General features: G+C 45.8%; 1 protein-coding gene across 2 annotated transcripts in view; it reads right to left on the bottom strand.

The window, feature by feature from the left end:
• Window positions 1–14566, bottom strand: part of MRPS30 (mitochondrial ribosomal protein S30) — a 75486-nt gene that overhangs the window by 52330 nt on the left and 8590 nt on the right. For both annotated transcript variants that reach the window (XM_029577608.1, XM_029577603.1), the window contains exon 2: window positions 3853–3998. In XM_029577608.1, coding sequence (XP_029433468.1) covers window positions 3853–3998 — 146 coding nt within the window. The remainder of the gene's footprint in view (window positions 1–3852; window positions 3999–14566) is intronic.

Genomic DNA, 14566 nt, shown 5'->3' with positions numbered 1-14566 from the left:
TCTCTGTAGAGATCAGCTGCTTGAACCTAAATTGTGTGTCAAATCCAAATTGTAACTGTAACCAGGTAACTAGCAAAAAGAGGCTTTCTGTGGTTTTGACAAAAGCTAACAACTGAACCTATGTTCCTGGAAGTATCAGGCTTAAGGATCCTGGAAGGGGTGAACTATCTATGAAGCAATCCCTGATGGGCTCAGTAAGTAGGAGACAACAATGGCATGGAGCTGAAGCCTCTAGTTATGTTTACCTGGAATGAAAAGGAAAGTCATATAATCCTGGGGAGTTGTCCTGACTGTGACTAGTTACTAGAAATAGACATTGCTGGGGAGCTTTATTCCAGCTAAGAGCCAAATACAGCTATGAAGTAGAAACTGCTAGTGAGAGTGGGTAGTCTGTATTAAGGACTTTATATTAATACAAGCGGTGGCCCACCACGCGTTGCAGTGGCAGAGTCAGGTTCTTTTCCTCCCCTCCCCCTTGCTCATAAACCTCAGTCACACATCGTCCTCCCCCTTGGTCACTCCCCCCCCCCCTTTTCCTCCCCTGTCCCCACTCCAACTCTCACCCTCACCTCTCCCCTCTGTGTCGCGGTGGCCCACCACGCATTGCAGTGGCAGAGTCAGGTTCTTTTTCCCCCTCCCCCTTCCCATATACCTCAGTCACACATCGTCCCCCCCCCCTTGGTCACTGACCCCCCCCTTTCCTCCCCTGTCCCCACTCCAACTCTCTCCCCTCACACTCACCCCTCTCCTCTGTGTCTCTCCCCTGACACTCACCGCCCCCCTTCATTCTCCCTCCCCTCACTGTCACCTCTCCCCGCCTACTCCCTACCCTTTCGTCAGTGACAGCACACCCTCTCTGAATCTCCTTCCCTGACTCAGATCCCCTCCCGCTCGCAATGCCCTCCCAGCTGAACCCCCCTCCCCGTCCCTCTCCCTCTTGTGCGGTTCTGCGCGGCCCTCTCCCGAAGACGCGAGGTCAGCGAGAATCCCTCCCTGTCGTGCACGTGAGCTGTACCAGATCGCCGCCGCAGCTACTCCCAGGTGTAAAATTTCGGCTGGCCGACACCACCATGCCCGACATTGCCGCCGGTCCTCCGCTGCTGCTCCTCCGAGCGCCATGTTGGTCCCGCTGTGCCCGACATGCACCGCTGCTGCTCCTCCCAGCACCATGTTGGTCCCGCTGTGCCCGACGTGCACCGCTGCTGCTCCTCCCAGCACCATGTTGGTCCAGCTGTGCCCGACGTGCACTCCCACCCGCGCATGCGCAGTACAGCAGCTTCATTTCCCAAGGTAGATAGCGTGTATTGCATGTCTGTCCAACAGATGTTGCTGTTTTCCCCACACACATGTAAAAACATGTTTTTCTCTGTAACCGTGTGACATCTATGTAATCTAGATAGAGAAGAACCTTGCCGAAAGTGAAAGCAAGGTTGTGTCCAAATTTTAAAGCAATTGGTGCAGTAGTTTCTGAGATTATCGATTACGTCCAAACTATTTTACATTTTTATTTATATAGATGATTGCTATATATTTTGTGTATTTACTTTTTATCTCATATTGTAAATCATTTTGGTCCAGTCTTTTGCGAAAAGGCAGTATAGAAGTCTGGTTAAATGAAATGAAAATATCAGTCATTTATTTTAAAGTTGATGGTTATCTCTCTTTGCATTTGAACTGATCTGGACCCAATTCTGTTACATTTTTGTTTGTTCCTATATTGGATTAGCAAGTGAAAAATCAGTTCCACTGAAACCACTGAGATGTAGAAACTGAATTGGGCATTGTTTGCCTTTTTATTGCACTACCTCAAAAATAAAACAAACACACTGGGAAACAGCCAACTATTGTTCTAGTTAGTGCTGCATTATCCCTCACTAAATGACCTGTGTGGTATAGTTAAGAACATAAATTTATGACGACAAATCAGGTCTTGAATCAGCCTGGGTTACCATAAGCTTATCAATTTCATTTTTAAAAAATCCCAGTATTTTAAGATTTATTGTACATTTACAAAGCTTTTTAAATAACTGAACACTTAGATGAATTCTGAATCTCTTATAAATAATAAAATCTTGCTTATATAATAAAGAAACCAAGACAGACACACACACTATGCAATCACTGTTTTTTCGCTAAGAAATGAATTTGTGAACCCCATACTGAGCTTACATTTCCAGTGTCAGACCTTTCTGTATCCTTTTGTACACTCAGCCACAAGCTCAAACACCAATAACAAAAAAGAGACAAGCACATAAAACTGTTTCATAGTACCACTCTACAGATGAAACAATATAAGACTAAGGGATTTCAGCAAGCCGGTAACTCCTTTATCCTGAGCTAGCAAAGCACTTTTTTTGTTGTGGACAAACTCAAATTCAACAAAGCAAGGTAAAAACAACTATTATTCCACAAAGCATTAACTTGCCTATTTCTGGGCTTTCTTCCTTCTTTGGGTCTTACTACCGGTAGTGAGCTACTTTTCTTCTTTGCTGTATGTAGTTTGGTTTTTTTTTTTTTACTCACTGTCAGACAACAGTTCTCAGTTATATTTTGTGGGCACAGTAGAAAACAGAGGAGTTAGAGCAGCGGGCTTCAACCCAGGGAAACCAGGGTTCAAATCCTGCTGTTGCTCCTTGTGACCATAGACAAGCCATTTTACCATCAGGTACAAAATTAGATTGTAAACCCTGCGAGGATAGGGAAATACCTACAAACCTGAATGTAATCCGCCTTGATGTACACTTTGAAGTGCCGAAAGGCTACATATAAAAATCAAACTAAATAAACAGAACATTCTAAAGCAATTTGACTTTTTATTAGCACAGCATGAATGCTTAGCACTACTTGCAACTCTGGTATATATTTTGATCACTGGCATTTGCTATGTGATCTCCGCTTTTGAATGAGTGTTTTTACTCATTCCTTGTTTTTTCCACCGTTTCTTCCCATTATACAAGTCAAATACTGCAAGTTGTTTTAGGGGCAAGTTCAATGTCTCTCTCCATGGCACCATCTCTACAGCTGGTCTCTTGTCAGTAAGAACTGTTGCAATACTACTACTTGAAACTCATTGTAGGGATTATGAGCCTGATTTGTAAAGGCTATTTCATTTTATGACTAAAAAATTACAATTAAATTAAAAATCATATCCTATGAGACTTTTCCAGCAACGTTCCTTGGACTGATCAATCCAAGGATCAGGATTCTAAAATTATTAATCTAACCTTTTAGATTTGCTAAATTGTAAGATTCACCAGTGGGCACTTAGACACTTCTAACAGACCCAGCCCAGATGTGAGACCAGCTAAAATTTATAGGAGCCAGGGGAAGATATGCTTTCTTCCCTTATAATTTACTTTAATTTTTCTGTTCCTTTCTTTTTTTTATTTGTACTTAATTTATTAATTTTGATTGCACTGTGCTCATTTTGCCTTTTGTATTTTACTACATTTTACTTCCTCCCTTGAGCTGTGTCCAACTTCTTCCCCACTATTTCTTGTATACACAGACCCTCGCTTTCTCTCTCCTCCCTCCCCAAAATTCTGCTCCTCCTCCCACACCTCACCACCCAATCACTGCAGGCCACATCACTGCTGACACCACTGGGCCAGAGTAGCAGCTCTCCCCTCTCAAATGGGACGGGCTCTGCTACGCCAGAACACCACCTCTCCTCCTTCCCTGTGGCTGGAGGTCTTCTAGATTGCAGCAAAACCTCCATCTCTCCACAGTTGGCAACTGTCTCTCTGCCAGCAGGCACCAAAAGTTAAAAATGCCACCCGGATACAGCCTTGCTAAGAAAAAGGTGCGAGCTGCTGACCACAAAAAAAGGAAAAGAACCAAAGAAATCCATACCTCTGGAAGTTGCTTTGGCACCCGAATCTGGCTATGTGGGACGTCATCTATTTGAAACTGGATTTGATCCACTTTACGCCGTCGATGCCCACGAGGAACAACTCTTTCACCTCGCATCCAAAAAAAGTTCACTTGTGGACTAATGTCTTCACAAAACAAAACAAAAAAAATAGTGGTTTCAGCAATGAAATGGTAGACAACTCACTGTTTCACACTCAAGTCTAAACCATCAGCCTCAAAGAAAAATGTTCTGTATTTTGAGCATAGATTCCTATTTTAAACAGAATTTAAACACACTCTGGCCAGACAATGAGAGCAGTGCCAGGAGCAGAGTTGAGAAATATGGTAAAAGAAATGGGAGTCAGAGGGAAGCTGTTATTAGGAGGGGGGGGGGGGGGGGGAAACAGTATGTGAATCTATATGCTCATCTCAAAGTGGTAGAGAAGCAAAGAGACTACTTGACAGATTGAATGGGCCAATTCATCCTTACTTGCCATAATCTACAATGTTACATAGAAACAGAGAAATGACAGCAGAAGACCACCAAACGGCCCATCCAGTCTGCCCAGCAAGCTTTGCACTTTTTTTTCTTCTCATACTTATCTGTTTCTCTTGGCTCTTAGTAACCCTTTGGTTCTATTTCCCTTCCACCCCCACCATTAATGTAGAGAGCTGTGTTGGAACTGCATCTAAGTGAAATATCTAGCTTAATTAGTTAGGGGCAGTAACTGCTGCAATAAGCAAGCTACACCCATGCTTATTTGTTTACCCAGACTATGTAATTCAGTCCTTGTTAGTTGTTGTCTGTATATAGATCCACTTTTCTTCATTCCCCCTGCCGCTGAAGCAGAGAGCTATGGGCCACTATCAGGAACTAGATACTAGAACAAAAAAAAAATATCCATGTATCATGGATATATTGATTTTCTTTCTTACTTTTTGGTAGTTACTATTTTAATAGAATGAAGACTTCGGACTAGACTAACTTTTGATACCACCAGGTGCTGGTGGCTGCTGGGGGCAGGCCCAGCTGGTGAAGGTGATAGTCCAGCAGCAGCTGGAGAAGGGGAAGAAGAGGGAGAAGGATACAGAAAGCAGAAATTGTGACCACTGCAACCTGACAAAAGATTATTAGTGTAGGACTACTTAAACTGTCAAATAGAGAGATGACAACACAGGGAAATAAAACCACTACTGCTGTAGACTGAAATTTAGATACATCTGCTATATTTCACTGCAAAAATTGTGATACTGTTTGTGAGGCAGGAGGACACACACCTAGAAACAAATTCCCTGATTACCCAATCTAAGGTGACATCATGCCAGGCCAGAAGTCTGTGGTAGATGCCACTGGGGCAACAGCTTATGCTATTACCCACCTATTCCCTGGTACAACCTCATTTGTAGTAATCAGCATTAGGGTTAAAGATAGTCATAACAGACATACAGCTCTGCCGAGCTCTTCCACAAAGAAAAGAAATAGCAAGAATGGAGAAATCTGTTCTTACCTGATAAATCCAATTCCTTGAGTTCTGTTAGACCAGTCACTGGCTACCCATTCGCTACAGAATTCTCTTCAAGACACTGACCATCATTCACAAAACCTTATTTCAACAATGCTCTCTCCAACTCACCATACCCTTCAAACCACACTCCTCAGTAAGACCTACCAGATCTGCATACAGAGACTCCCTCCAGGTTCCCCCCAAAAAATCTGCTATACACAATGCCATTGAAAAACGTGCACTATCAACTGCCAGTCCGCATCACTGGAACTCTCTCCCGCCAGATCTCCGCCAGGAACATTGTCACATCACATTCAGAAAAAAATTAAAAACATGGCTGTTCGCCCAAGCATATCCTTGAAGAAGCCTCATGGCCACCCACACGGCCCTACACCCCATGGTTGCATCCTCTTTCCGCCACACAAAGAAACTGTTTTTCTGCTAACTGCGCTTTCATATAACTTGCCTAATTGACTACACTGTGTAAATTGTATATAATTCTTACCATGTAAGCAATTATTCCCTGCTTACATGTTCTGTTCTCCAGTTAGAAATTGTTAACCAATCTTTTTTTTTTTTTTTTTTAACAGCCCAGTTCCACTCTCCCTGTTATAATGTAACTTTCGCTTTCAATGTTAACTGGTTTACCCCCTAGTTTATTGTAAACCGGTACGATAAGACCTGGTCTTGAGCATCGGTATATTAAAAGAATTTAAATAAATAAATAAATAAACCAGTCCTTACTCATGGGATTATTTTTCTCCCCTCAGCTGAGGAAGACAGAGAACACACCTCTTTTATGACCTCACTCCGGGAGTGAAGTCCTAGACAGTTACCAGAGCACTGTAACATAAACAAACCCCACCTAAAAGAACATTTTGATATATGAACAGGATCTGCAAAGCAATTCAGAGTAAAGTAAGAAGCAAGTTACAGGAGATGTGACTTTGATGGCAACATTGCTACCTATTGCCCCTGTATGCCTGGGTGGGTCCTGGACTGATCTAGCAGGACTCAAGGACAGGAAATTATCAGATAAGAACAAGTTTCTCTTTCCTTTTCTTCCTGCTAGACCAGTCCTTATTCCTGGAAGTTACCTATGCTGTGCTTCTCGGGAAGGAAGGAAGACAGGGCTGTTTTAAGGATTCACACCCTGAAGGCAGCATCTGCCTTAGCTTGCACATCTAGTCTATAATAACTTGTAATGCAATTAGGGAACAGTAATCCAAATTACAGCTACATAATGCAAGGTTCCACATTAGGTGTCACCACTCAGGAAAAGGATCCAGGTGTCATTGTTGAAAATACTTTGAAATTTTCTGCTCAGCGTGCAGCAGAAGACAAGAAAGCAAACAGAAAGCTAGTAATTAGTAGGAAAGGAATGGAGGAAAAACTGGAGAATATCATAATGCCTCTGTAGCACTCTATGGAGCGACCTCATCTTTATTGTGTGCAGTTCTGGTCACATATCAAAAAAGATGGTGCAGAATTAGAAAAGGTACAGAGAAGGGCAACTAAAATGATAAAGGGAACATAATTCCCCTATGAAGAAAGGCTAAAGAGATTAGGACTCTTCAGCTTGGAGAAGAGACAGCCGACGGGAGATACGATAGAGATCTATAAAATGAGTGGAACGGAGCAAGTAAACGTTAATGGAGATATTACTACTTACCTGATAATTGCCTTTCCTCTAGTAAGGGCAAGTCGATCCCCACAAGTGAATTAATGCACCTCTACCAGCAGATGGAGACAGAGAAAAAGCTGACGTCACAGCCATATAGTCTCACCCCATCAGCATTCTCCAGAAAAGCCAAAATTGATTATACTTGAACATTACTATTAATCAACCATTCATGATTCCCAACCAACAGGAACACTGAACTCAGCCAAAAGAAGGAACACATCTAGTAAACTAAGAGCTAGAGAAGCCACTTACCAGTTTTCAACAAAGAGCAGGAATCATACTATGCATTGCTCACCCAAAGAAAGGCTAATCACAAATCTAAATATCGGCAACTAAGGGCAGGTTGGGAAATCACCTGCCCTTACTAGAGGAAAGGAAATTATCAGGTAAAGGAAAATTGGTTCTTACCTGCTAATTTTCGTTCCTGTAGTACCACGGATCAGTCCAGACCGTGGGTTGAGCCTCCTGCCCAGCAGATGGAGACAGACTAAAACTGAAAGGGTATCCTATATCAGGACAGAGCCTACCCTGCATCCCTTCAGTAAAAAATAATTTCAAAGCAGATATAACGCCCAGAAGATCAAGCAAATAACAAGAAAACTGATAATTTTAATAACTGAACCATTGAACAATTGAAAGAATTCTGTATAAACAAAAACGCTCAAGATTAGAGATTTATTTTTTAATATCCATCTTCAAGATGCTTCCGGTGCCTTGAGTAATAACAGAAGATCCATGTATCCGAAAAAACCTGTAAAGGAAGAAACTTCGAGCGGACAAAACAGATCTAGTACGGGAGGGTGTCTGGACTGATCCGTGGTACTACAGGAAAGAAATTTAGCAGGTAAGAACCAATTTTCTTTTCCCTGTATGTACCCGGATCAGTCCAGACCGTGGGATGTACCAAAGCTTCCCTAGACAGGGTGGGACAGAGATAGTCCCCGCTCGAAGAACCTGACGCCCGAAGGAGCCAAAGATTGGAGCCTGTACATCAAGGCGGTAATGATGAGCAAATGTATGTAGAGACTTCCAAGTAGCTGCCCTACATATTTCTTGCGGAGAGACAGATTGACTCTCTGCCCAAGACGTGGCCTGAGAACGTAGAGTGAGCCTTTAAGCCCTCCGGAACTGCTCGGCCCTTGCAAATGTAAGCAGACGTAATAGCCTCTTTAGCCAGTATGCAATAGTGGTCTTGGAAGCCTTTTGCCTTTATTTGGGCCGCTCCACAGGATAAACAGATGATCCAATACCCGGAACTAGTTTGCAAACCTGGAGGTAACGTAGTAAGACCCGTTTTACATCCAGGTGCCGCAGATCACCCCCAAATGTGTCCACAATGTCTTCAGAAGAAAAGGCCGGGAGTTCCACTGACTAACGTGAAAAGAAGACACTACCTTTGGCAAAAAGGAGGGTACCGTCTTATGGGTTACTACTGAATCAGAAAAACGGAGAAAAGGTTCCCGGCACGACAACGCTTGTAGCTCCGACACCCGTCTGGCGGAACAAATGGACATCAGGAATACAGTTTTGAGAGTCAAATCCTTAAGTGCAGCCCTCTGTAGAGGTTTGAAAGGGGCCTCGCAGAGAGCCCGAACTACCAAGTTAAGACTCCATGAGGGACAAGTGATCCTAAGCGGTGGCTTCAAATTAAGGAAGCGGACGACATCCGGATGAGACGCCACCGGGAAACCATCCAAAGAGCCTAATAGGGAGCCGAGGGTGGAGACCTGCACTCACAGGGAACAAAGACAAACCCTTGGAGAGGCCGTTCTGTAGGAAGGCCAGAGCCTTACGAGCTGACGCCCCCCGCAGCAGCACACACAGTCTCGAAAACCTTCCAAACCCGGACATAAGCGAGAGAGGTAGATTGCTTCCTAGCCCTCAACAAAGTGGATATAACTTCTTCCTTATATCCCTTTTTTCTCAATCTCTGCTGTTCAAAAGCCAGGCCGCTAGACAAAAACGATCCGCCTAATCGAAAAATAGGGGACCCTGCCTGAGAAGGTGGGGAAGATGACCAAGATGGAGAGGGCCGTCCATGGCGAGGTTTACCAGATCCGCAAACCATGGTCTGTGGGGCCACTCTGGAGCTACCAGAATGACGAGACCCTGATGGAGCTAGATTCTTCTGAGCACTTTTCCCACTAGTGGCCAAGGGGGAAACATTTAGAGGAGAACGTCACGGGGTCAGGGAAGGAGCAGCGCATCCACTCCATCCGCGCAATATTCCCTTCTGCGGCTGAAGAACCTGGGAGCTTTCGCATTGTTCAGTGTGGCCATCAGGTCTAGGTGTGGAGTACCCCACCTGCGGATGATCAGCTCTATTGCTCTGTCTGATAACTCCCACTTGCCGGGGTCTAACCTCTGGAGACTGAGGAAGTTGGCTTGAACAATTATCCTTTTCCGCAATGTGGGATGCTGCTAGGTGATCGAGGTGACGCTCCACCCAGGCGAGGAGCTTGCTGGCTTCCAGGGCCACCAGGAGACTCCTGGTGCCTCCCGGCCGATTGATGTAAGCCACCATGGTGGAGTTGTCCAAGAGGATTCGCACCGCCTTGCGATGGAGTAAAGGGAGGAAAACCTTGAGAGCCAGGCGTACCACTCGCGCTTCCAAGCTATTGATGTGCCAGCGAGATTGGGGACCAGTATCCCTGGGTAGATTGGTTCTGGCACACTGTCCCCCAACTGGAAGGCTGGCATCCGTTGTGACAACGATCCACTGTGGCGTCTGAAGGGACACCCCTTTCAGAAGATGGACAGGGGAGACCACCACTGCAACTCGGTGACGGTAGACTCTGAGAGTGGGAGGGGCGTCCGGATCTGCTCCGATACCGGCTTCCAGCGGGATAGTAAAGCTTTCTGTAACAGACGCATATGGGCAAAAGCCCAAGGAACCAGATCGATAGCGGAGGCCATGGACCCCAGGACCTGGAAGTAGTCCCATGCCATGGGTAGACCAAGTGAAAGAAAGGTGCGCACCTGGTCCCTGAACTTGATCATCCGCACGTCTGTGAGGAACACCTTGCCGACTCAAGCCCCCAAGAATTCCAGGGTCTGAGATGGTTGAAGCTTGCTCTTGGGAAAATTGATTATCCAGCCCAGGGAGGTTAGACAAATCAGGATCTTGTCGACTGCCAGCTTGCAGAGAGACTCCGACTTGGCCCGAATAAGCCAATCGTCCAGGTAAAGGTGACCCAGAACACCCTCTCGATGAAGCGAGGCCACCACTACCACCATAACCTTGGTGATAGTGCATGGCGCCGTGCCTAGGCCGAAGGGAAGCGCTTGAAACTGGAAATGTTGACCCAGGATCTGGAATCGGAGATACCTCTGATGGTCAAAGCGAATAGGAATGTGCAAGTAGGCCTCCGTCAGGTCGAGCGATGCCAAGAATTTGCCTGAGTGAACCACTGCTATCACCGCTCTTAGGGTTTCCATTTGAAAATGGGGAACCTTGAGAGCCCGGTTGACTTGTTTGAGATCCATAATTGGTCGGAAAGAACCTTCCTTTTTGGGAACGACGAAGTATATGGAATATTGACCAAACGCTTGTTCCTCTGCTGGAACTAGAACTATGGCACCCAGGTCCAGCAGTCTCTTCAGGGTCTGAACGACCACAGGCCGCTTTTGGCTTCCGCAGGGAGAGATGAGGTGAAGGTCCGGTAGGTCCCGAGCAAATTCTAACGCGTAGCTTTATTCTATTACTTCTAGGACCCACTGATCCATAGTGATCTTGGCCCATTCCTCGAGAAACAGGGACAGTCGTGCATCTAAGCTTTGACTGGAGAAATGGGCCGGCCGTATTTCATTGCGAAGAGGATTTGGTGGCCGAGTGCTGCTGATTACCATGCTGGAAGGACCGACACCCTCGAAAGGAATGAGACCAGGACTGGGATCTGGAAACATTACCTCTCTGAAAGGAGCCCCGAGCCCTGCTGTTATATCGATGTTGACCTCTAAAGCGAGTGCGAGACGGAAAGAAAGATTTAGGCTGTTTCGGGCAGTCCTCCAGCAGCTTATGAATCTTATTCTCACCCAGAGATTTAATAAGTTGTTCCAGGTCCTCACCAAAAAGCAAATGATCCTTGAAAGGGAGAGTGCCCAACTGTGCTTTGGAAGAGGAATCCGCCGACCAATTTCTCAGCCAGAGAGGCCACCTGGCCAAGACCGCAGAGACCATGGCTTTGGCCTGCACCTGTAGGAGATCGTACAGAGCATCGGCCCCATACGCAAATCACTCCTTCCAACCAATCGCCTGCTCCGCCTCTGCAGACGGGAGGTCCTGGACGCTGAGCAATTGTTGAACCCACCTGAGGCTTGCTCGCTGCATGAGACTGCTGCAGATTGTCACCCACACTCCTAAGGACAGTACCTAAAAAATGCGTTTGAGATAAAATTCCAGCTTGCGGTCCTGGACATCCTTCAATGCCGTGGCCCCCACACCATGGTGTGCTTGGTAACTGCAGAGACGGAGGAATCCACTTTTGGTATCTTGAGTAAATCCAGGCAGTCCTCAGGGAGAGTATAGAGCTTATCCATGGCCCTACCCACCCGGAGTCTAGCCTCCGGGGTCTCCCCCCCCCCCCCCAGCAGGCACCCGGAGCAAAGACTGCTGCGAGAGAGCCACGATCCCTGCTCTCTGCAGGCTGCACAGGTACTGGGATGCGGCATAATAAAGAACAAGGGGAAAAAAAAAAAGTGAGAAAAAAATGGAGCTGCGCTAGGCTGTGTCGGTCAGCGGAGGCAGGAACTGAACCCTGCTCACTGCCGGAGCTGTCTGTTGTCCTGAGATCTTGGCTGAGAAAGCCTCAGAACTCCCTTTACAGCCTTTTTTTTTTTTTTTTTAAAGGTACAAGCAAAAAGAAAAAGTGCATAAGTAACCTGCTACAGATCTTAAGGAAACTGCAGTAAAAAACGGAGAGCTAGCCAGGGGTGAGGAACTGGACCACCAGTATCATCCCAAAGGCCACCAGGAATGAGGAGCCTAGGCTAGTAAAACCAAGGGGCAAGCTCCCCTAGGCCCTCCACAGAGTGAGGAGAGAAGGCTGTCTCCCATAGACCACCAGAAAACTTTCAAAGGTTTAAGGAACACTAATACTTGCTTGATCCTAGAATAAAAAGATCCCCGCAGGGAAAAGAAGTAAGAAGAAATATTACAGAAGAAGGGGAACCGCAGGTTCAGCTGCTGATCTGCTGGAGACAGACAAATACTGAAGGGATACAGGGTAGGCTCTATCCTGATATAGGATATCATTTCAGTTTTAGTCTGTCTCAATCTGCTGGGCAGGAGGCTCAACCCACAGTCTGGACTGATCTGGGTACGTACAGGGAAGTAGTAATTTCTCCTTCCTCAGCATTAGGGCAGGACAAAACTCATCTTGAAAAGGGCAGATGGCTGCCAGAGGTCCAGTCAATACTGCCTGCGCAAACACGGCGTCCTCCCTAGCCCAAACATCCAAGTGGTAATACTTGGATAAGATGTGCAAAGATAATCATGTCGCCACTTGGCAAATTTCAGCAGGCAACAACAAACGAAGCTCTGCCCACAATACCACCTGAGCCCTCGTGGAATGTGGTCTACTCTGTTTCAGCAAGACCACCTCAGCGGCCACATAGACTGCCATAATGACTTCCTTAACACAGAGGCAATCTTTGCCCACGTCGCCAGTACTCCCTGCTTACCACCACATTGGAGCACAAACAGGTGATCGGACTTCCGAACTACTTTAGTCATCTCTAAGTACTGGAGTAAATGACACCTGACATCCAAAGAACACAAAAGACAGCACTTAGCTTCTTCTTTTTTCCTTTCCAAGGTGGGCAGAAAAATCTACTGATTGAAATGAAACTCCGAAATCACTTTGGGCAAAAAAAAGAGGGCACAGCTGAAGTTGAACAGCACCCGGAGTCATATTGAGAAAAGACTTGGAGCAGGAAAGAGCCTGGAGCTCAGAGACCAGAAATTCTGAACAGATTGCTATCAGAAAACCTTTTTTTCAAAGTAAGCAGACGTAAGGAAAGAGTATGCAATGGTCAAAACATCAGACCTGCCAAAAACTTGATGACCAAATTAAGGTCCCACAGAGGCATCGGAAGCCACAACGGGGGTGGCAAAGATGCTTATCTTTCTGCAAGAAACGGGACACATCTGGATTGGAAGACAAAGGCCCTCTATTGACTCTCCCTCCTATAACAAGCCAAGGCAGCAACTTGAACCTTTAAGATGTTAAGGGCCAAACCCTTAAGCAAGCCGTCCTGCAAAAATTCCAAAATCAAAACAATATCCACCTTGAGTGGTTGAGTACCTCGCTCATAATAGCAGGGCTCAAACACCCTCCAAACTCTAACATAGGCTACAGAAGTAGAAAAATACTGGCCCTGAAGAAGAGAGAAAATTACAGCAGGCAAAAAAAAAAAAAAAAAAACCTCGTTTCAACAACCGAGCCCTTTCAATGGCCAAACCATAAGATAGAATCAACCTAGATCCTTGTGCAGAATGAGCCCCTGACGTAACAGATCTTTCCGAGACAGTAGCCTGAGGGGACTGCCCACCAGAAGTCTCTGGAGATCAGTGTAGCACAGCCTTCAAGCCCAATCTGGACCCACTAAAAGGACGGTGTTGGTTTGACTTGCAATCTTCTGGATCAACCTATCAGAGGCTATACAGAAGGGTGCCACATGGCCATGCCTTAACAAGAGCGTTGATGCCCATTACTTTTGGGTCCTGCCTGTGGCCAAAGAAGCGTGGAACCTTTGCATTTGAAGGTCTCCAACAGGTCTAGATCCGGTAGGCCCTAGTGGTTCACCAGGAACTGAAAGGTCTCATCCGCCAGAACCCATTCTCCTGGGTCAGTTTCTCCTGCTGAGGAAATCAGCTCAGATACTGTCCTTTCCAGCAATGTGAGAGGCGGATATGCTTAAGAAATGATGCTCCTCCCACACCATGAGTACATCTATCTCCTCCAATACCATCGTCACATTGTTGGATATTATTTAACTGTTCGTTGTAAATATTTAAAATGCTATTAACCTTTTCTTTTTCCTTCCTCTCCCAGTTTAAGCATCCCTGTTTTTTGTAACTGCTTTCTTCCGCACTACAGTTCCAGTTTGTTTTTTCTTTCTATGCACCACTGTTTTAATGTAAACCAGCATGATGTGATTTTATCATGAATGCCGGTATATAAAAACCTTAAATAAATAAATAAATAAATAAATTATCCGGACCGCCTAAGCTCCTAGCTGCTAGTGAACTACAGGCACGCCAACCGAACTGCTTGTGTCTCCAGTGATGTTCCACTACCGCTCTGCTGCATTCCAGTGCTCTTGTACCACCAACTCCTGACAGTGAGCCCCCAAGACCCGGAGTCTCACATCTGTCATAAGTACCAACCAATCCAGCATTGTCAGGGAAATTACTTTCCTGATATAATCTGCCTGTAATCACCAATTCAACTGGGATCTCACCCTTAACAGGAGGAGCAGGCTCACCACATATTTATGCAATTGTGGACTCCATCGGGAGAGC

This window comes from Rhinatrema bivittatum, chromosome 1 (genome assembly GCF_901001135.1).
Source record: "Rhinatrema bivittatum chromosome 1, aRhiBiv1.1, whole genome shotgun sequence".
Classification (NCBI taxonomy): domain Eukaryota; kingdom Metazoa; phylum Chordata; class Amphibia; order Gymnophiona; family Rhinatrematidae; genus Rhinatrema; species Rhinatrema bivittatum.
The sequence above is the reverse complement of the archived record's forward strand: the minus strand, read 5'-3'. Positions and strand labels throughout refer to the sequence as shown.